The sequence below is a fragment of the Procambarus clarkii genome, chromosome 20 (assembly GCF_040958095.1).
Source record: "Procambarus clarkii isolate CNS0578487 chromosome 20, FALCON_Pclarkii_2.0, whole genome shotgun sequence".
Taxonomy (NCBI): domain Eukaryota; kingdom Metazoa; phylum Arthropoda; class Malacostraca; order Decapoda; family Cambaridae; genus Procambarus; species Procambarus clarkii.
The window spans coordinates 44,014,735-44,038,290 of NC_091169.1; the positions used below are offsets into that span (position 1 = coordinate 44,014,735).

The 23,556-nt window shown below is 47.8% G+C and overlaps 1 protein-coding gene across 6 annotated transcripts in view; it reads left to right on the forward strand.

Moving 5' to 3' along the window:
- LOC138366667 (hemicentin-2-like) overlaps positions 1 to 23,556 on the forward strand; it is a gene marked incomplete at its 5' end in the record, with an annotated part of 93,918 nt that overhangs the window by 27,419 nt on the left and 42,943 nt on the right. For all 6 annotated transcript variants that reach the window (XM_069327897.1, XM_069327893.1, XM_069327899.1 and 3 more), the window contains 9 exon segments: positions 1 to 20; positions 3,751 to 3,935; positions 4,670 to 4,818; positions 5,364 to 5,597; positions 7,029 to 7,245; positions 10,614 to 10,806; positions 11,448 to 11,605; positions 11,804 to 12,058; positions 12,722 to 12,827. The exon segment at positions 1 to 20 is cut by the window's left edge and continues 92 nt beyond it. In XM_069327897.1, the coding sequence (XP_069183998.1) occupies positions 1 to 20; positions 3,751 to 3,935; positions 4,670 to 4,818; positions 5,364 to 5,597; positions 7,029 to 7,245; positions 10,614 to 10,806; positions 11,448 to 11,605; positions 11,804 to 12,058; positions 12,722 to 12,827 (1,517 nt within the window).

Below are 23,556 nucleotides of genomic sequence, written 5' to 3' on the forward strand. Positions count from 1 at the left end.
AAGCTCACCCACGTCTACTGGTGAGTATACATGTGCTGGTGAGTATACATCTACTGGTGAGAATACATCTACTGGTGAGTATACATCTACTGGTGAGTATACATCTACTGGTGAGTATACATCTACTGGTTTCCTATGCTCCTCCAAGTATCTTCCATCACTATGTTTTCCACTTACAAGAACTGCACTGTCCAACACCTGGGGGCCGCTGTCCAACACCTGTGGGTCACTGTCCAACACCTGGGGACACTGTCCAACACCTGGGGGTCACTGTCCAACACCTGGGGTCACTGTCCAACACCTGTGGTCACTGTCCAACACCTGTGGTCACTGTCCAACACCTGGGGTCACTGTCCAACACCTGGGGACACTGTCCAACACCTGGGGTCACTGTACAACACCTGGGGTCACTGTCCAACACCTGGGGGTCACTGTCCAACACCTGGGGGTCACTGTCCAACACCTGGGGGTCACTGTCCAACACCTGTGGACACTGTCCAACACCTGGGGACACTGTCCAACACCTGGGGGTCACTGTCCAACACCTGGGGTCACTGTCCAACACCTGGGGGTCACTGTCCAACACCTGGGGACACTGTCCAACACCTGGGGGACACTGTCCAACACCTAGGGGTCACTGTCCAACACCTGGGGTCACTGTCCAACACCTGGGGTCACTGTCCAACACCTGGGGTCACTGTCCAACACCTGGGGTCACTGTCCAACACCTGGGGGTCACTGTCCAACACCTGGGGGTCACTGTCCAACACCTGGGGGTCACTGTCCAACACCTGGGGTCACTGTCCAACACCTGGGGGTCACTGTACAACACCTGGGGTCACTGTCCAACACCTGGGGTCACTGTCCAACACCTGTGGAGTCACTGTACAACACCTGGGGTCACTGTCCAACACCTGGGGTCACTGTCCAACACCTGGGGTCACTGTCCAACACCTGGGGTCACTGTCCAACACATGGGGTCACTGTCCAACACCTGGGGACACTGTCCAACACCTGGGGTCACTGTCCAACACCTGGGGTCACTGTCCAACACCTGGGGTCACTGTCCAACACCTGGGGGTCACTGTCCAACACCTGGGGACACTGTCCAACACCTGGGGGACACTGTCCAACACCTGGGGACACTGTCCAACACCTGAGGGTCACTGTCCAACATCTGGGTTCACTGTCCAACACCTGGGGGACACTGTCCAACACCTGGGGGACACTGTCCAACACCTGGGGTCACTGTCCAACACCTGGGGGTCACTGTCCAACACCTGGGGGTCACTGTACAACACCTGGGGGTCACTGTCCAACACCTGGGGGACACTGTCCAACACCTGGGGTCACTGTCCAACACCTGGGGTCACTGTACAACACCTGGGGGTCACTGTCCAACACCTGGGGTCACTGTCCAACACCTGGGGTCACTGTCCAACACCTGGGGGTCACTGTACAACACCTGGGGGTCACTGTCCAACACCTGGGGTCACTGTACAACACCTGGGGGTCACTGTCCAACACCTGGGGGTCACTGTCCAACACCTGGGGGCCGCAGTCCAACACCTGGGGTCACTGTACAACACCTGGGGTCACTGTCCAACACCTGGGGGTCACTGTCCAACACCTGGGGGTCACTGTCCAACACCTGGGGTCACTGTCCAACACCTGGGGTCACTGTACAACACCTGGGGGTCACTGTCCAACACCTGGGGGTCACTGTCCAACACCTGGGGTCACTGTCCAAGACCTGGGGGTCACTGTCCAACACCTGTGGGTCACTGTCCAACACCTGGGGTCACTGTCCAACACCTGGGGGTCACTGTACAACACCTGGGGGTCACTGTCCAACACCTGGGGGTCACTGTACAACACCTGGGGTCACTGTCCAACACCTGGGGGTCACTGTACAACACCTGGGGGTCACTGTCCAACACCTGGGGGTCACTGTCCAACACCTGGGGGTCACTGTCCAACACCTGGGGTCACTGTACAACACCTGGGGGTCACTGTCCAACACCTGGGGTCACTGTCCAACACCTGGGGGTCACTGTCCAACACCTGGGGGTCACTGTCCAACACCTGGGGTCACTATACAACACCTGGGGGTCACTGTCCAACACCTGGGGACACTACACAAACATCACGCTCACCACAACAACCTTGTGGAACAAAAAACTGTCCTTCAGCAATGCTAATACGGTCCGGAGGTTTTTGCTTGAACTGCGAGTCGCAAACACGATTGGGTAAATCAGATTTGCTGTTGACGTGAATCAAATTAACTCTTGCTTTCCCTATGCACTAAACATACACTCTGACGTTGCTGACAGTTAACATCTGACGTCAGTGGTGCGTCATTGACGTCAGATGACGCAGTTTGAGTAGCCCGAGCGTCTCATGGTCGTTTGACTTAAGATGGTGATGGCGTCTTAAGATGGTAGGGGTTCTGAACGTCTTCGGGGAAGGAAGAGAAGGAATGAAGTGAAGGAATGAAAGCCACGGTGAAAGAAAGGGGGGGGGGCTGGCAGTGACCTTCCGTGGCAATTTGAAATCACGAAAAATTCAATTTAATTTTCGCGTTCAAAATTTTCAAAATTAAAATTAGACATTTTCTTTTAATGATTGTGACCGATGAGAAGTGACCTGTGACGATAATGATTCATTTCGACAATTATATATCAAGTGATAGTGATTACTGGTGTCATTGACCTCAGATGATGGTGACCTCAGATGATGGTGACCTCAGATGATGGTGACCTCAGATGACAATGATCTTGTCATAATAGTAAGCCAAGTAGTGCGTTCTTGTAATTAGGTACAATACACACACACACACATTTCATATATATATATATATATATATATATATATATATATATATATATATATATATATATATATATATATATATATATATATATATATATATAATTATCCCCTTAATACCATGAGTCTAGATGCATAATGTGATCCGTTTTACTATTGAACATGTTTGAAAAAAATATAAAAGCAAATGTGTTTAAATATGAATAGGCCTTCCGTGAATCCTTTATTAATCTCGCGTTTTTATTAAAATGTATACGGATGCTTTTTGAGATTATTGAAAATTTAATCAATTTTTGAGATTATTGAAGTAAGATATTTTTCCCCACAATAGACGTCAAATTGGTTGTTATTTCGAATTAAGGGATCTATCATCCGTCTTGAAACATCTGCGTCACATTCTTCAACACTCTACGAGTCTGCTGCTCTTCTGCGTCGCTTTAAGGACATGTGAAATATTTACAATGGGTGACAATGAACATCTTTTCATTTGCTATAGAGTCACAAATTTCGCGAAACCAGACGAATTATTTATTTTCAACAAAATTTGTGTTGTTTTCCTAACTTTTTGCTTTGCTTAGTAACTACTAATCAGCTTGTCCTCTTCAGCACCTACACAAGTCTGATCAACTAGGAATAAAATATAAAGTTCTATGTACTGATATCAAATGCATATTTGCAATATCGCACATTTCTGTGTCGTTATCTGTTAATTACAGTCTCATATTTTAATAGCCAAAACTTTTTAACAATTTAATTGTATGTCAAAACGAACAATTTATGGTTCTTAGCTTACTATCCTAATAATATATTTCTGCTTTCCTAACTTATTTAACATCTCACTGGATCGATCAAATTATTCTAGGTAAATAATCATCAATTCGTGTATGAATAGTTTTTCTTATCCTGGGTTGGTCATGGCAGGTACCAGGACGGGCGGCAGGTGGACGTCGCCGGGTACCCAGAGAAATATGGCAATGGCAACGTGGATCACCCGTCCTTGCTCATCAAGAACAGCTCGGCCGGGGACATGGGCGAGTACACCTGCAGGGTCTCCAACTCCGTCGGCGCCTCTGAGGTCACCAACTCCGCCTTCGTCAGCGTCCAGTGTGAGTGGATGCTTATAGGCTCGTTCGTGGAGGTTGATCCGGATTAACCAGGGAAGGAGAGGGGGCTTTAATAGGGCTGGTTCGTGGAGGTCAATCCGGATTAATCAGGGAAGGAGAGGGGGGCTTTAATAGGGCTGGTCTGGGTTGGACTTAATAAATGCTCAGAATATGGCAGAGTTTGGGTAGGGCTTGACATGGTCAGGGTAAGCAGTCCTAAACTGGGTAGGACAAGGTTGTGTGTACTTGTCGGGATAGAGATGGATAGAATAAGGTTAGACAGAAATCGTTAATGCCGAATAGGACTGTGATTGACCAACCCATTCTTCTAACAAGAACGTCGCATTTTGTCGTATACTCTCCCTAAGGTCAAAAAATCGTCGTACTAGAAAAGGGAAGCGGCTCGCGAAATTGACTTACTGTCCCGTTTTCTATTTTGGGTACTCTGGTGGGTTAGGATAAAGGCACTTTAATCAGACACTTTCTTGACGTTTGGAAATCTTGGGAGGACGGGCTGGATTGTGAATGAAGTATGAGAGACAAGCACTAACCCAGTATGAGTATGAAGCACTTGCAATGGATTTGAGGGCTGGATTGTGAACGTTCTTCATAAATATTCTGCGACTGGCTTGAACAAGGTTGATCAGGGCTTACTGATGAGGGAGGGAGGCTTACTAGCCGTATAGGCGTCTGCCCCATCTTAACTACTAATCTCTCCCTTCTCCTCCCTGCCACAGACCGTCCCCAGGTCCAGGTAGTGATGGAGCCGATGCAGCCCGTGTCCGAGGAGGACCGTGTCAACGTCACCCTCAACTGCGACGTGGTGAGGGCCAACCCAGAATACCTCGTCCGTGTCCGCTGGTACCTGGACGGGGAACTCTTGAAGGTGGGTACAGCGAACTGCTTTTTGTGGTTGTAAACTACACAACCTTTCTTTTCACGTCTGCACTAGTAAGAAGAATATTGGTATTTCAATATTGGTAAGAATATTGGTATTTCTTTTTTAATTATATTAGTTTTTTAGGTTGACCAAACCACACACTAGAAAGCGAAGGGACGACGACGTTTCAGTCCGTCGTGGACCATTCTCAAGTCGATTGTTTTTTAGATTCTTTGTTTTTTTTATGTAAACGGTGTCCATATATCCAGTGAGGGTGATCGGTACAGCAACGGCCTCTCATTTTTTGGAGGTTCGTCGTTTGATGCTCGATAGTGCTACTGTTCGGGCTCCGTTCCCTTACTTTGTCCTCATATTATCGTAGTTACTCATATTTTAAATGCTCGCTAGTCATCCTGACTTTCGTTTTCTATTGATCATTTCCATACCTTGTCAGCGATGTGTGTTGATAGCAGTATGGCGGTCAGATATCATTCGATTCACTTATAATTATTGAACTATTGCCTCATGCTCGTTCTGTTTCACTCCTCCAGGAACTGCCGGAGTGCGACGGCAACTCGACAATGTACGGCACCAACTCGGAGCTCTGCGACATCGACCCCTCCAAGCTGCTCTTGGAGAACGTCTTCAAGGACTTCCACGGCAACTACTCCTGCGAGGGGATGAATGACGCCGGCTGGGGCACCCGCTCCAACGAGGCGGAGCTCATCGTCCACTACCCCCCAGGCCAGGCCTTCATCACCTACGAGCCCCCCATGGTCGTCAAGGTGCGGTCACCGTCTTCTGCGGGTCTCGGGTAGTCCGTCGTCTCCACCACTAGCATTCATTATGCATTTACGCATCCATTTACGAAACCGGTACATCTGGATAGGGGAAGGGGACCTGCTGCATAGGTGACAGCTTCTCCCCCGTATCAACTTACCCTGGCTTTGCGCCCTGGAGTCAGCCACTCCAGACCGACAACCAGAGCACAACTCCATAGTCTCCTGAGACTGATGCATGCCTACAGTAGACATCCATCAGTCTCAAGAGACTTTGGAGTTGCGCTCTGGTTGTCGGTCTGGAGTGGCCTCTCCAAGGCGCAAAGCCAGGGCAGGTTGATACAGAAGAGAAACTGTTACCCATGCAGCAGATCCTCCCCCCCCCCTCTCCACGGCGCCGAAAGTCTCCAATGGAAAGGCTAACGCCAATACAATTGGTTCCAGCTCCGTCGCAGGAACTGTGCGCTCCGGAGCTGACCTCGAAGTTGGTGAAAGAAGGCACAGGAACTCCACACCACAAACCTACTACCACATCTATCATCAATCATGGCGGCTCTGTTTACACTTATTAAAACTGTTTATGAGCTAAAAAGCCGCATAACCGCGTTGATGATGACAACCACCTCGAGGCGAGGTCGACCTCACAGCGTTTCCAAGCTGCTAAACTGTTCAATTACTTCTACTAAAGCCACCATCATGGAGGAAGGATGTAGAGGTTTCGTAAGTGGACATGGAAATGTTTGATGATTCCTGGCTGTGGTTCATCTCACTGGGACGCTTATCGCAATCATCGAGTGATATAAACAAATTGTTTCAGCAAATTAGAATTAAGAATTTTCGTGGCATGAAAAAAAGCTAAAATGTGAATCAATGAAATACTGTCATTATTAAATCTAAACTCCGGGAAATATTCCCTTGTAGGAGCCAAAAACTCGGGGGAATTTTTCCCTTGTAGGAGTCAAAAACTCGGGGAAAATATTCCCTTGCAGGAGCCAAAGAAATGCTTGCAATTTCTTTGCCGAAATTCCTAAGGTCATATTTTTTCCTGCTTTCGGAAAGTCTTGCATGTTTTCCGTTAGCCCGGCTTCAGGTTATCCTTGATTTTCGGTCCCTCTTTCCGCCCATTCCCTCCCCCCGCTATCCCCCTATTGAAAGACATCCCTGTTGGGAATTCAAACTGTTATCCGTATGTCTTGTATTTTATATACTCTAAATGTTTGTTTGCTCCCTCTCTCTCTTTCGCTAGCTTTTTCTGCCTTTCTCTCTCTCTCTCTCTCTCTCTCTCTCTCTCTCTCTCTCTCTCTCTCTCTCTCTCTCACTCAATATAACGTACCCCTCCCCCCGTCCCATCCCAAATCCTTATCCTGACCCCTTCCCAGTGCTATATTGTGGTAATGGCTTGGCGCTTTCTCCCCTGATAATTTCCTCCTCCCGCAGGGCCTGTCGCTGGAGTTGACCTGTAACGTGGAGGACCCAGGCAGGCCGGCGGCCACCACCTTCAGGTGGTACCGGGGCTCCCGCCTGGTGGCCGACGAGACCTCGGCCTCCTGGACCATCAACCCCGTGTCGCTGGAGACCGAAGACAACTTCACCTGCGTCCCCGTCAACATCGAGGGGGAGGGGGAGAGAGCCGTCCTCCAAGTCGATGTTTTGGGTGAGTTCATCTGTCTGTTTTCCCCGACCGTCCACAAGTGGTTGGGCACCATTCCTTGGCCCCTCCGTCCCATCCCAAAACCTTATCCTGACTCCCTTCCTAGTGCTATCTAGTCTAATGGCTTGGTGTTTTCTCCTGATAGTTTCCTTCCTTCCTTCATCTGTGTGTTTATTGGTTGTGCTTCCACGATCTATCTCTTAGCTCTTGGGCCCCGGCAGTTTTTTTTACCGTATGGGTTAATTTCTGACCCATTTATACCTCTTAGAAACATATGCAACTGATATCATAACTCTGAAACACATCTCCAAGAAGCTGTCTGTAGTAGCAGTCAGACTACCAGGAACCAATTTATTATTAGGTGAACAGGTGCATCATGTGACAATCTATCCATGATTCTCTCTCGGCCGGTAATCGAACCCGGGCCCTTGGGATTACGCCACTCGAGCTCCGGCCGTGGTGCCGTTTGTGTGTGTGTGTGTGTGTGTGTGTGTGTGTGTGTGTGTGTGTGTGTGTGTGTGTGTGTGTGTGTGTGTGTGTGCTCACCTAGTTGTACTTGCAGGATTTGAGCTCTGACTCTTAGGTCCCATCTCTCAACTGTGTATGGAATCAGCCTCCACCACATCACTTCCTTATGCATTCCATTTGTCAACCACTCTGACACTAAAAAAGTTCTTTCTAACATCTCTGTGAATCATTTGGGCACTCAATTTCCACTTGTGTCCCCTAGTGTGTGCCCCTTGTGTTAAATAGCGTGTCTTTATCTACCCTATCAATTCCTTTGAGAATCTTGTATGTGGTGATCATGTCCCCCCCTAACTCTTCTATTTTCCAGCGTGATGAGGTTTAATTCCCGTAGTCTCTCCTCGTAACTCGTACCTCTCAGCTCGGGTACTAGTCTGGTGGCAAACTTTTGAACCTTTTCCAGTTTAGTCTTATGCTTAACTAGATATGGGCTCCACACTGGAGCTCTATACTCCAGGATTGGTCTGACATACGTGGTTCACAAAGTTCTGAATGAGTCCTTAGACAAGTAAGGTGTGCGCGCGCCTGGGTCCAGTAATACGTAATCAAAGAAACACTTATTACGAGCACTTTCAGTATAAAACATTCATTCACATATAATTTTAATTCATGCGTTTATCTGCGTCTCTTAAAAAAATGACATTCAAACAATCATTACGGCCCCCCCCCCCAAAAAAAAAAAAAATACGTCATTGACGTTTTGTGTCGGTCCTGATGAGGATTGACAATTTGAACCTTTACGCCGGTGATTAGCTTATTAGACTCCTAGACTCAGCCTGTAATTACCCGTGCATGAAAAATACCTGTGATTACCTGTCCTCTAGCTAATTAGGACGAGTCTCAGCCGGTGGCGGGGCTCACTACGTCACCTGTGCCCCTCTCCCTAATTACCTTGACAATAACCGTAAACATTTCACGCTAATAACCTCCTTGGTACAACCTCCTGTAATTATAGCCACAGCAAATTGCGTTTATTGGAACTGAAGTGTGCGACTCGCTGTATTCACCTAGTTGTGCTTGCTGGGGTTGAGCTCTAGCTCTTTGGTCCCGGCTCTCAACTGTTAACCAACTATTACTTACCACTAATTTTTTTCACCCACCCCCCAGGAAGCAGCCCGTATAACAGCTGTCTAAATACCAGGTACCTATTTACTGCTAGGTAACAGGGGCATCAGAGTGAAAGAAACTCTGCTCATTTGTCTCTGCCGCCGCCGGGAATCGAACCCGGGCCACAGGATTACAAGTCCCACGCGGTGTCCACTCAGCTACTAGACCCTCTGTGTGTGTGTGTGTGTGTGTGTGTGTGTGTGTGTGTGTGTGTGTGTATTTACTATTTGTATTTAATATTTCTGCTTGCAGAATCAAGCTATTAGCTTGTGGACCCCGCCTTTCTAACCGATCTATTTTTTCCTCTTATATTCCTTTTTCCCTCTCACACACACGCATACAATGTGTGTGTGTGTGTGTGTATTCACATAGTTGTGTTTGGGGGGGGGGGTTGAGCTCTGGCTCTTTGGTCCCGCCTCTCAACCGTCAATCAACAGGTGTACAGGTTCCTGAGCCTACTGGGCTCTATCATATCTACATTTGAAACTGTGTATGAAGTCAGCCTCCACCACATCACTGCCTAATGCCTTCTATTTGTCAACTACTCTTATACAAAACAAAAATTCTAATGTCTCTGTGGCTCATTTAGGTAGTCAGTTACCACCTTTGTCCCCTTGTTCGTGTTCCACCCATGCTAAATAGTTTGCATATATCTACCCTGTTAATTCCCCTGAGAATTTTGTACGTGGTGATCATGGTTCCCCTAACTCTTCAGTGTTACCTCTGAATCTTCTCTAACTTTGTTTTGTGTTTAGGTAGGTATTGACTCCGGGCTGGAGCTGCATTCTCCAGGATTGGTCTGACATAAGTGGAATTCAAGGTTCTGAATATCTTAGACAGGTTTCTAAAGGCAGTTCTTATGTCGGTCAGTTCTTGTGTGTGTCTGTGTGTGAGTGTGAGTGTGAGTGTGTGTGTGTGTGTGTGTGTGTGTGTGTGTGTGTGTGTGTGTGTGTGTGTGTGTGTGTTTTGATGGATGGAGTAAGAGGGCGTAGTCTGAAGTAATTATTGAGTGCAATTGGAGGGATTAGCCTGGTGTAATTGTTTAGTGGAGTAGGAGAGATCTCTGGAGCAAGTTACTAATTAAAGCAGGTGCGGGGGGACACACCTGGTGTAAATTGTTCAGTGCTGTAACACCTGCCATCATGGAATTACTAACCGGAGCAAGACGGACTGAACAAACCTATATGTTCATGTGTTCACTGGAGCAAAATAAGGATTGTTCTTGTATTCACTGGAGTTGGGAGGAGTAAACAGCTCTGGGGGGAAGGGGGGGGGATGGATGGATGAATTTATCAGGGAAAGCGCCAAGTCATTACGACTATATAGCACTGGGAAGAGGATAGGATAAGGAGTTGGGATGGGACGGTGGGAGGGAAGAAATGGTGCCCAACCATTGGACGGTCGGGGATTGAACGCCGACCTGCATGAAGCGAAACCGTCGCTCTATCGTCCAGCCCAAGTGGTTGGGCAGTGGGGGGGGGGAGGGAAGGGAACTATCAGGTAGAAAGCACCAAGCCATTGCGACTATATAGCACTGGGAAGGTGTCTGGATAAGGAGTTGGGATGGGACATTGGGAGGGAAGAAATGGTGCCCAACCATTGGACGGTCGGGGATTGAACGCCGACCTGCATGAAGCGAAACCGTCGCTCTACCGTCCAGCCCAAGTGGTTGGGCAGGGGGGGGGGAAGAGATATGACTGTTCACTTGTTCACAATCTGTCTCTCTCTACCGTCAACAGCTGCTCCAGTGTTCATCTACCGCCTGCCACACTACCACGGGGCCCTCATGAACTCGGCGCAGGTGTCACTCTCCTGCAGGGTTGAGTGTTCCCCGCTGTGTACCATCACCTGGCTCAAGGACGACCTCCCCTTCCTCAACGACACTCACTACAAGGTCAAGAACAGCGTCATGCTCCCGGATCCTTCCTCAGGGTACGTCTTTCACCTTCAGTTTGTCTTCCCAGGGCACGTGGCTTCCTGTCTTCCCCGGGCACGTGGCTTCCTGTCTTCCCAGGGCACTGTGTCCTTTCTTCCTTTTTAGGGTAGGTCTTCCTTCAACAGCCTGTTGGACCAAGGTTTCACAAGTCAAACCTGGCCTCGGGCCGAACTTGGAGAGTTGAAGAACTCCCAGATCTCCATCAAGCAGGTATAATCCAGGTACATGGTCGTCTTGTTTACCTTAATAAACAGTTTATGAGCTCTGAAGCACTGCGAGGTTCTTTATAACAAAGACAAAACAACCACTACGAAGTTGTTTTTAATCAAAACAACCTCTGGTAGAGTTTCGAAGCTCGTAAACTGTTAATAAATGTAATCAAATCTCCCATGGTTCTTCAACGATGCAGGTTTCGTAAAGATGTACAGGTTGAGTAAATGATTCCTGGCCCTGGTCAGCCTTTTGGCTACTCCAGTGCCTTAAGCCTCTACCTGTTGACAGAGGCTTCAGGCACTGCTGACTAGGTGCCAATGTCCCTCTCTCCCACTGTTATGCACGAGTCTACAGCTGTCAACAGCTGTGTTGTCGCAAACTGTTTCCACGCGAGAGGCACCTTAATAATGACACTCTCCCACAGCGACCTGGAGAGTGTGTTGTCGGTGCTGACCTGGCAGATGGACCGCTGGCCTGATGGTGTCCTCGACAGAGACCAGGACAACGCCAACTACACCTGCAGCAGTTCCTCCAACGTGGCTGGGCCGGGAGTTACCTCCAACACCTACTTCAGGGTCGAGTGTGAGTACCACCCACATTACCACTGTTGGGAGTTTGCCCCCCAATCACCTTCGTAAGCACAAGTGGTTATAAGCACCATTCCTTTCCTCTATCCTAATCCTGCTCCATGTTCACATATCCCTTCGAAGTGCTTATACACTTAAATTGACTTGCCGCTTTCTCATAATTATCTTAACTCACTTGAACTCTCTCCGTCAGACCCGCCGGAGGAGATCGTAGTGTCCGACTCGTATATCCAGGTGGTGGAGGGAGAGATCCCCCCGAAGATCGAGTGCCGGGCCTCCAGCTACCCCGAGGCCACCTACATCTGGACGTACGGCGAGAAGACGGTGTCGACGGGCGCCGTCCTCCACCTCGACTACCCCATCGAGAGGAATCGCGCTGGAGACTACGAGTGCATCGCGCAGAACCGTCATGGCCAGATGACCTCCACCTCCACGTTCGATATTTTATGTAAGTGACACATTCCATTTTCCCTCCACGACCAGTCTATCAATAGACTGGTCGATAGAGCGATCCTGCAGGATCAGCGTTCTTGCTTCTTGCAGGATCAGCGTTCTTGCTTCTTGCAGGATCAGCGTTCTTGCTTCTTGCAGGATCAGCGTTCTTGCTTCTTGCAGGATCAGCGTTCTTGCTTCTTGCAGGATCAGCGTTCTTGCTTCTTGCAGGATCAGCGTTCTTGCTTCTTGCAGGATCAGCGTTCTTGCTTCTTGCAGGATCAGCGTTCTTGCTTCTTGCAGGATCAGCGTTCTTGCTTCTTGCAGGATCACCGTTCTTGCTTCTTGCAGGATCACCGTTCTTGCTTCTTGCAGGATCACCGTTCTTGCTTCTTGCAGGATCACCGTTCTTGCTTCTTGCAGGATCACCGTTCGATCCCCCGATGGTCCAAGTGCTTTGGCACAGTTCCTTCATCCCTTCAACTTATTATACTCAGTTCCTTGTCCTCACATCTCATTCTAAATGGTGTATAGTCATACAACTGATAATGATATATTTCTCATTGTATCAAATGCCCAACTGTTTTTCTTCGTTCAAAGACAACATGTATATCATTGGTAGTCATCTCAAAGGCATGAGAACGCAGCCACTAACTAATGTCTCGTGTGTGTGTGACAGTCAAGCCGGAGTGCAAGATTGACCGGCTGGACGGAGGCAGCGGAGAGGACGCCCATATTCTCCTCATCTGCCGCGCCGCTGCCAATCCGGAGGAAGTCGTCTTCAGGTGGGTTCTAGTTCTCCTCTTCGCTGCCCAGGTGTGGCTCCGACAAGACTCTTCACCTGATATAGCTGTATTTTATTTTTTGTGCCGTGTAGGGAGCCGCATGGGGACCCTAACTTGAGGTATAGGGAGCCGCATGGGGACCCTAACTTGAGGTATAGGGAGCCGCATGGGGACCCTAACTTGAGGTATAGGGAGCCGCATGGGGACCCTAACTTGAGGTAATCTTGAGATGATTTCGGGGCTTCCGGTCCTCGACCAGGTCTCCTTTTTCTTACACATTCCCCAGGAAGCAGCCCGTAGCAGCTGTCTAACTCCCAGGTACCCATTTACATTTTCTGCTAGGTGAACAGAACTCAGAGTGAAAGAAACTGTACCCATTTGTTTCCGCCTCTGCCGGGGATCGAACCCGGAACCTCAGGACTACGAATTTCGAGCGCTGTCTACTCAGCTGTCAGGCCCTTTGAGGCAATTATTTTGACCACTAGCTATCATGCCTACTGCCACTGTAGCTATCATGCATAGTGCCACCGTAGCTATCATGCATAGTGCCACCGTAGCTATCATGCTTACCGCCACCGTAGCTATCGTGCATACCGCCACCGTTGCTATCATGCGTACCGCCACCGTAGCTATCATGCATACCGCCACCGTAGCTATCATGCATTCCGCCACCGTAGCTATCATGCATACCGCCACCGTAGCTATCATGCATACCGCCACCGTAGCTATCATGCATACCGCCACCGTAGCTATCATGCTTACCGCCACCGTAGCTATCATGCATACCACCACCGTAGCTATCATGCATACCGCCACCGTAGCTATCATGCTTACCGCCACCGTAGCTACCATGCATACCACCACCGTAGCTATCATGCTTACCGCCACCGTAGCTATCATGCATACCGCCACCGTAGCTATCATGCTTACCGCCACCGTAGCTACCATGCATACCACCACCGTAGCTATCATGCTTACCGCCACCGTAGCTATCATGCATACCGCCACCGTAGCTATCATGCATACCACCACCGTAGCTATCATGCATACCGCCACCGTAGCTATCATGCATACCGCCTCCGTAGCTATCATGCATACCGCCACCGTAGCTATCATGCATACCGCCACCGTAGCTATCATGCATACCGCCACCGTAGCTATCATGCTTACCGCCACCGTAGCTATCATGCATACCACCACCGTAGCTATCATGCATACCGCCTCCGTAGCTTTCATGCATACCGCCACCGTAGCTATCATGCTTACCGCCACCGTAGCTATCGTGCATACCGCCACCGTAGCTATCATGCGTACCGCCACCGTAGCTATCATGCATACCGCCACCGTAGCTATCATGCATTCCGCCACCGTAGCTATCATGCATACCGCCACCGTAGCTATCAAGCATACCGCCACCGTAGCTATCATGCATACCGCCACCGTAGCTATCATGCTTACCGCCACCGTAGCTATCATGCATACCACCACCGTAGCTATCATCCATACCGCCACCGTAGCTATCATGCTTACCGCCACCGTAGCTACCATGCATACCACCACCGTAGCTATCATGCTTACCGCCACCGTAGCTATCATGTATACCGCCACCGTAGCTATCATGCTTACCGCCACCGTAGCTACCATGCATACCACCACCGTAGCTATCATGCTTACCGCCACCGTAGCTATCATGCATACCGCCACCGTAGCTATCATGCATACCACCACCGTAGCTATCATGCATACCGCCACCGTAGCTATCATGCATACCGCCTCCGTAGCTATCATGCATACCGCCACCGTAGCTATCATGCATACCGCCACCGTAGCTATCATGCATACCGCCACCGTAGCTATCATGCTTACCGCCACCGTAGCTATCATGCATACCACCACCGTAGCTATCATGCATACCGCCACCGTAGCTATCATGCATACCGCCTCCGTAGCTTTCATGCATACCGCCACCGTAGCTATCATGCATACCACCACCGTAGCTATCATGCCTACTGCCACTGTAGCTATCATGCATAGTGCCACCGTAGCTATCATGCTTACCGCCACCGTAGCTATCATGCATACCACCACCGTAGCTATCATGCATACCGCCACCGTAGCTATCATGCTTACCGCCACCGTAGTTATCATGCTTACCGCCACCGTAGCTATCATGCATACCGCCACCGTAGCTATCATGCTTACCGCCACCGTAGCTACCGTGAATACCGCCACCGTAGCTATCATGCTTACCGCCACCGTAGCTATCATGCATACCGCCACCGTAGCTACCGTGAATACCGCCACCGTAGCTATCATGCTTACCGCCACCGTAGCTATCATGCATTCCGCCACCGTAGCTATCATGCATACCGCCACCATAGCTATCATGTATACCGCCACCGTAGCTACCGTGAATACCGCCACCGTAGCTACCGTGAATACCGCCACCGTAGCTATCATGCATACCACCACCGTAGCTACCGTGAATACCGCCACCGTAGCTACCGTGCATACCACCAGAGTAGCTACCGTGCATACCGCCACCGTAGCTACCGTGCATACCACCAGAGTAGCTATCGTGCATTCCGCCACCGTAGTTATCATGCATACTACCACCGTAGCTATCATGCATTCCGCCACCGTAGCTACCGTGCATACCACCAGAGTAGCTATCATGCATACCGCCACCGTAGCTATCGTGCATTCCGCCACCGTAGCTATCATGCTTACCGCCACCGTAGCTATCATGCATACCGCCACCGTAGTTATCATGCATACCGCCACCGTAGCTATCATGCATACCGCCACCGTAGCTATCATGCATACCGCCACCGTAGCTATCATGCTTACCGCCACCGTAGCTATCATGCTTACCGCCACCGTAGCTATCATGCATACCGCCACCGTAGCTATCGTGCATACCGCCACCGTAGCTATCGTGCATACCGCCACCGTAGCTATCGTGCATACCGCCACCGTAGCTATCGTGCATACCGCCACCGTAGCTATCATGCATACCGCCACCGTAGCTATCATGCATACCGCCACCGTAGCTATCATGCATACCACCACCGTAGCTATCGTGCATACCGCCACCGTAGCTATCGTGCATACCGCCACCGTAGCTATCGTGCATACCGCCACCGTAGCTATCGTGCATACCGCCACCGTAGCTATCGTGCATACCGCCACCGTAGCTATCATGCATACCGCCACCGTAGCTATCATGCATACCGCCACCGTAGCTATCATGCATACCGCCACCGTAGCTATCATGCATACCGCCACCGTAGCTATCATGCATACCGCCACCGTAGCTATCATGCATACCGCCACCGTAGCTATCGTGCATACCGCCACCGTAGCTATCGTGCATACCGCCACCGTAGCTATCGTGCATACCGCCACCGTAGCTATCGTGCATACCGCCACCGTAGCTATCGTGCATACCGCCACCGTAGCTATCATGCATACCGCCACCGTAGCTATCATGCATACCGCCACCGTAGCTATCATGCATACCGCCCCCGTAGCTATCGTGCATACCGCCACCGTAGCTATCATGCATACCGCCACCGTAGCTATCATGCATACCGCCACCGTAGCTATCATGCATACCGCCACCGTAGCTATCGTGCATACCGCCACCGTAGCTATCGTGCATACCGCCACCGTAGCTATCATGCATACCGCCACCGTAGCTATCATGCATACCGCCACCGTAGCTATCATGCATACCGCCACCGTAGCTATCATGCATATCGCCACCGTAGCTATCATGCATACCGCCACCGTAGCTATCATGCATACCGCCACCGTAGCTATCATGCATACCGCCACCGTAGCTATCATGCATACCGCCCCCGTAGCTATCGTGCATACCGCCCCCGTAGCTATCATGCATACCGCCACCGTAGCTATCATGCATACCGCCACCGTAGCTATCGTGCATACCGCCACCGTAGCTATCATGCATACCGCCACCGTAGCTATCATGCATACCGCCACCGTAGCTATCGTGCATACCGCCACCGTAGCTATCGTGCATACCGCCACCGTAGCTATCGTGCATACCGCCACCGTAGCTATCATGCATACCGCCACCGTAGCTATCATGCATACCGCCACCGTAGCTATCATGCATACCGCCACCGTAGCTATCATGCATACCGCCACCGTAGCTATCATGCATACCGCCACCGTAGCTATCATGCATACCGCCACCGTAGCTATCATGCATACCGCCACCGTAGCTATCATGCATACCGCCACCGTAGCTATCATGCATACCGCCACCGTAGCTATCATGCATACCACCACCGTAGCTATCATGCATACCGCCACCGTAACTACCGTTATCGTGAATAGTGAGAGTAGGTCTTCAGCTACATTAGAATATTGGCCTCACACAAAGAACGGCATAAATCATGCTGGTATATAAGCTGAAAAAAACAGTTCACAACAACTTTCATTTCTTAAATAAGTGAACAAAGGCTAAGGATCATAACTCAGAGTACACACTAAGGTGCTGGGTATGAATACCAAGAAACGGATATTTACTGCTGAAAGATGCACTTTGAGAAAAATAATTTGCAAGGCAAAAATATAAAAATATTAAATAATGTGTGGGTGTAATATATATATATATATATATATATATATATATATATATATATATATATATATATATATATATATATATATATATATGTCGTACCTAGTAGCCAGAACGCACTTTTCAGCCTACTATGCAAGGCCCGATTTGCCTAATAAGCCAAGTTTTCCTGAATTAATATATTTTCTCAATTTTTTTTTTTATGAAATGATAAAGCTACCCATTTCATTATGCATGAGGTCAATTTATTTTATTGGAGTTAAAATTAACGTAGATATATGACCGAACCTAACCAACCCTACCTAACCTAACCTACCTTATCTTTATAGGTTAGGTTAGGTTAGGTTGCCGAAAAAGTTAGGTTAGGTTGGGTTAGGTAGGTTGGGTTAGGTAGGTTAGGTAATCGAAAAACAATTAATTCATGAAAACTTGGCTTATTGAGCAAATCGGGCCTTGCATAGTAGGCTGAGAAGTGCATTCTGGCTACTAGGTACGACATATATATATATATATATATATATATATATATATATATATATATATATATATATATATATAAATATATATATATATATATATATATATATATATATATATATATATATATATATATATATATATATATATATATATATATATATATAATCTCAAAGAAAGCTGAGAATGGAGGTAGCCTAAATCTGGAGCTTAATCGTTCGAGAGAAAGATTCACAATTGCGCCCTCCGCCATTTGGTTAGTTCTGGAAAGGGTTGAAATAAGACAATCACAAGAAAACTAAATATTGGGTCTAAGCCTATAGACGGAACAGTGATAGGTCTATCTGAAAAAGGTGCGTAATAGTTACTTGCCGTGAACAGTGACTCTAGTGCAGTATAGCTGCTATATATCTGAGGAACTTGATTATTGTCTTAGCTGCTACTTGAGGAAGGTGCCCAGTGTGTTAAATTATGAACCCAGTGTGATCAGCGATGATGAGGCCTGTCAGGATGTATAGGCATTTCAGAAATGTCAACTATTACTTTTTCTTTTTTACTACAGGAAGCCACGGGGCAATTGCCGGTGGCTTGCCCACTACACTCATATATATCACTTGCTTCTCTAAACACTGCTGCTAAAAGTATTATATCGAAATGCGTCCTAATAGAAATAGTTAAATCAAATAAGAAATGGTATATGGTGATTGGGTCACACTTGGTAATCGCAGATAGTGATTTGAGTATCATAAGGGTTATAAGATGATTAGGTGTAATAATTTACGCTTTTTATGTGTTATGTCGATACCCATCCGTACTGTAAATATCTCTTGTGTTCATAGTTCTATGAATCTTTTATGAGCAATGTTGGTGTAATTGATTCCAAAATTTACGTTCAAGTTGCCTGTTTTTGTTTTTTATTAACACAATTAGTTACATCTGCATTTTGTGCAGCTGCCCTAGACTATATGAAGGGAAGTACAGTGTGTCAAAATGCTAGCTACATGATGCTAAAAAAATCCCCATCACACAGGATGGTTAATCATACAGAGGCATGTGATCAGTAGTCTACACTGACAGACTCTGGGTTCGTTATGAGGATATCATCAACACAAGAGTGAATAAGGTAGCAGTGGTAATAAAAGTCCCCATCTCGCAGGATGGTTAGTCATACAGAGCCATATGTTCAGCAGCCTGCACTGGCCAATTTTGGGCACATTATGAGGATATCTTCAAGAACACGAGAGTGAATAAAGTAATTGCAAAGCCCCAGGTACCTCATGCCATCTGGTCTGAATGGTCTAATAACTTAGCATTCGCTGATGTAGTGTGGGAGATCATGCCCACTGAGTTTGCACCTGGAGTGCTCAGGATTGGGAGATCCGTCACCTGCAGCCACCTGCCACAGGTAACGGTAACCCAACCTCATCCTTGCAACCACTGTGTCGCACAGTCTGGTCCACGTTTTGTGCTTCCGATAGATATAGGTTTCAGATCTGAACAAATCATAGCTTTTTATACTGGTGCTTTCAGATCGTTGAGAGTCAGTAATTTCTGTCCTATCAGGCTACCTCGAGGATTCACTGATAAAGTCTAGGGTGCAAGGCTGCCGCATTTCATTATGTAGGCGCGGGAGGAGCGACGAACTGTATTTGTTAGTCTACACACACACACACACACACACACACACACACACACACACACACACACACACACACCAGTTTATCTACATGCTTGCCAATCCGCTCTCCACTTCAAAGGTGAGGAGACGCATTCTCCTCTCGTGCTCTGCCTCTCTCTCTCCTTTCTATCTTGCCGCCGTATCTCAAGTTTTGGCATTATTATGTCTTCTTAAATGCGAGTGTGTGTGGATTATTGCTTCAGTTTTATGCCAGCTTGTTTCCCGATTTCTTTTGTTTTTATCTCGTGTTTTTCTTGATTTCCATTCCTTGTTTATCTTTATTTCTCTTCTTTTTTCTGCCTACTCTTCATACTTTCTTCCCTGCCGTTACTTTTGACTTTGTCTCCGTCTTTGCTGAGCACTTCATCTATTCCTCCTCCTCATCCTCCAACCCATCCTATTGTGACGGTCGTCAATAGTCACGAATTCGTACGTAATTTTAGATAGTATTCTGACTAGTAAAGATTTTGTTTATAATATATGAAGCTGAAAACCAAATTTAAATATTTTTAGGTCTAGTATAGCACACATATGTACTATATTAGGCCTATGATATCGAGCATTAGGCCTAGGGAGGTTAGGTTAGGTTTTGTTTGTCAAAGTAACACAAGGACAAAAATAGTTTTCCAGTTTGTCCAACTCAATAGTTCACATTTCTACTTTCTAATTTCGTTGTACGTCAGTATATATACTATGGTCTGCATCGTTACTATAAGTACTACTAAGACAAGAAAATGGGCTGCCTCTCTCTCTCTCTCTCTCTCTCTCTCTCTCTCTCTCTCTCTCCCTCCCTCTCTCTCTCTCTCTCTCTCTCTCTCTCTCTCTCTCTCTCTCTCTCTCTCTCTCTCTCTCTCTCTCTCTCTCTCCCCCTCTCTCTCCCCCTCTCTCTCTCCCTCTCTCTCTCTCTCTCTCTCTCTCTCTCTCTCTCTCTCTCTCTCTCTCTCTCTCTCTCTCTCTCTCTCTCTCTCTCTCTCTCTCTCTCTCCCTCTCTCCCCCTCTCTCTCTCCCCCCCCCCCCTCTCTCTCTCTCTCTCTCTCTCTCTCTCTCTCTCTCTCTCTCTCTCTCTCTCTCTCTCTCTCTCTCTCTCTCTCCCCCCCTCCAAGTATTCAGTGTCAAGAAACAGGGGGATTAATCTTAGAGCGACAGAAGGGTGTAAGACACATAAGAGGAGGTTCTATAAAATAGAGTTAAGACTATTGAGGAAGAGGAAGAGCGACCAGCAGCAACACAAGATGATTCAACAAAGAGCTTACGAAGTGGTAAAATAGCCCCCCACGGGACCTAGACGCAACAAGAGCTTACGAAGTGGTAAAACAGTCCCCCACGGGTCCTAGACGCAACAAGAGCTTACCAAGTGGTAAAACAGTCCCCCACGGGTCCTAGACGCAACAAGAGCTTACCAAGTGGTAAAACAGTCCCCCACGGGACCTAGACGCAACAAGAGCTTACCAAGTGGTAAAACAGTCCCCCACGGGACCTAGACGCAACAAGAGCTTACCAAGTGGTAAAACAGCCCCCCACGGGACCTAGACGCAACAAGAGCTTACGAAGTGGTAAAACAGTCCCCCACGGGACCTAGACGCAACAAGAGCTTACCAAGTGGTAAAACAGTCCCCCACGGGTCCTAGACGCAACAAGAGCTTACCAAGTGGTAAAACAGTCCCCCACGGGACCTAGACGCAACAAGAGCTTACCAAGTGGTAAAACAGTCCCCCACGGGACCTAGACGCAACAAGAGCTTACCAAGTGGTAAAACAGCCCCCCACGGGACCTAGACGCAACAAGAGCTTACCAAGTGGTAAAACAGTCCCCCACGGGACCTAGACGCAACAAGAGCTTACCAAGTGGTAAAACAGCCCCCCACGGGACCTAGACGCAACAAGAGCTTACCAAGTGGTAAAACAGTCCCCCACGGGACCTAGACGCAACAAGAGCTTACGAAGTGGTAAAACAGTCCCCCACGGGACCTAGACGCAACAAGAGCTTACCAAGTGGTAAAACAGCCCCCCACGGGACCTAGACGCAACAAGAGCTTACCAAGTGGTAAAACAGCCCCCCACGGGACCTAGACGCAACAAGAGCTTACGAAGTGGTAAAACAGTCCCCCACGGGACCTAGACGCAACAAGAGCTTACCAAGTGGTAAAACAGTCTCCCACGGGTCCTAGACGCAACAAGAGCTTACCAAGTGGTAAAACAGTCCCCCACGGGACCTAGACGCAACAAGAGCTTACCAAGTGGTAAAACAGTCCCCCCACGGGACCTAGACGCAACAAGAGCTTACCAAGTGGTAAAACAGTCCCCCCACGGGACCTAGACGCAACAAGAGCTTACCAAGTGGTAAAACAGTCCCCCACGGGACCTAGACGCAACAAGAGCTTACCAAGTGGTAAAACAGTCCCCCCACGGGACCTAGACGCAACAAGAGCTTACCAAGTGGTAAAACAGTCCCCCACGGGACCTAGACGCAACAAGAGCTTACCAAGTGGTAAAACAGTCCCCCCACGGGACCTAGACGCAACAAGAGCTTACCAAGTGGTAAAACAGTCCCCCACGGGTCCTAGACGCAACAAGAGCTGTAGCTTCACAAGAAATATCAAGGCTACAGATCAGGCAAGAGGTACTACACACAACCTCCATTACCCGGCATTACTTGTCATTTGCTTAATAATATAGAGAATAATGAAGCATCTACGAAAGAGTAACGGATTTGGAAGTCATGCCTGACAACACGAGCCCTTCACCAGCCACCTTACCTACCCTGAAAGGCTCCATCAGCGACTACATAGAAGACAAATTCCTCGCATTCTTACGTGTTTACCAACCACTTGGGCTGGACGGTAGAGCGACGGTCTCGCTTCATGCAGGTCAGCGTTCAATCCCCGACCGTCCAGATGGTTGGGGCACCATTCCTTCCCTCCGTCCCATCCCTAATCCTTATCCTGACCCACTTCCCAGTGATATATAGTCGTAATGGCTTGGTGCTTTATTCTGATAGTTCCCTTCCCTGCTTACGTGCTTAAATTCGTGTCAAAGAATAAATTGATGATCACTACTTTCGTGAGCTTCTGTTGTCATTGTGTGGGTCTGTTGTCCGTGCGTGTCTGTTGTCCGTGCGTGTCTGTTGTCCGTGCGTGTCTGTGTCTTAATCTCTCTAACCCAACATTGATTATGGAAGATCCTGCATAACGAATTTATTAATATTTTTGTGTATAATTCGTGAGAGAGAAATTGTGACAACAAAAACGTAGAGAAACTCACTCAGATTATTAAAAAACTTTTGGAGAGCTTTCAGCGCGGAAGATTGTTAAGTAAAGCAAATCCCAGTTGCTTAAGCAGAGGATATTATTAAACAAGGAAGCAAGGAAGGTGGTCGAGGATAAGACGCCGGGATCCTGCTCGATCTGCCTTCTTCCTACTTATAATCTTTCGCTATTATTTAGAAAAAAAAACTTTTTCATTTAAGTTTTTGACTAATTTTTTTTTTTTTTTAGAAAAAGTTGTATCTAAAGGCTTTTATAATTAGTGCTTTACCAACCCTAGCGCGACCTAACCTAATTAAACCTAATTAAGGTAATTAGAGTGGTAAGCGCTTAAGCTAGTTTAACTATATACACCAACCTAGCCTAACCTAATCCAACGTAACCCAACCATACCATCCTAACCACCGTGAGGATAGAAGTGGATAATATCCACCACGGAGACAACACAAGAGGCAAACCTAACAAAATTGATGATTTATAAATGGTTTACATATTATGCATTCTATACACATTTGTAGTCAAGCTATAGTGTAGGTTGCAACTACAATGACTAAGTACAACAATGTTCTAGTGTATAATGACCACAAATGGTCATTACACTCAGTCGCATCTTAGTGCGAATACAAATGGTTAGCATGATCAGTATTGATTTTTTTAGCACCCAAATATTAAGTCAAGAGTATCTTAATATTACCTC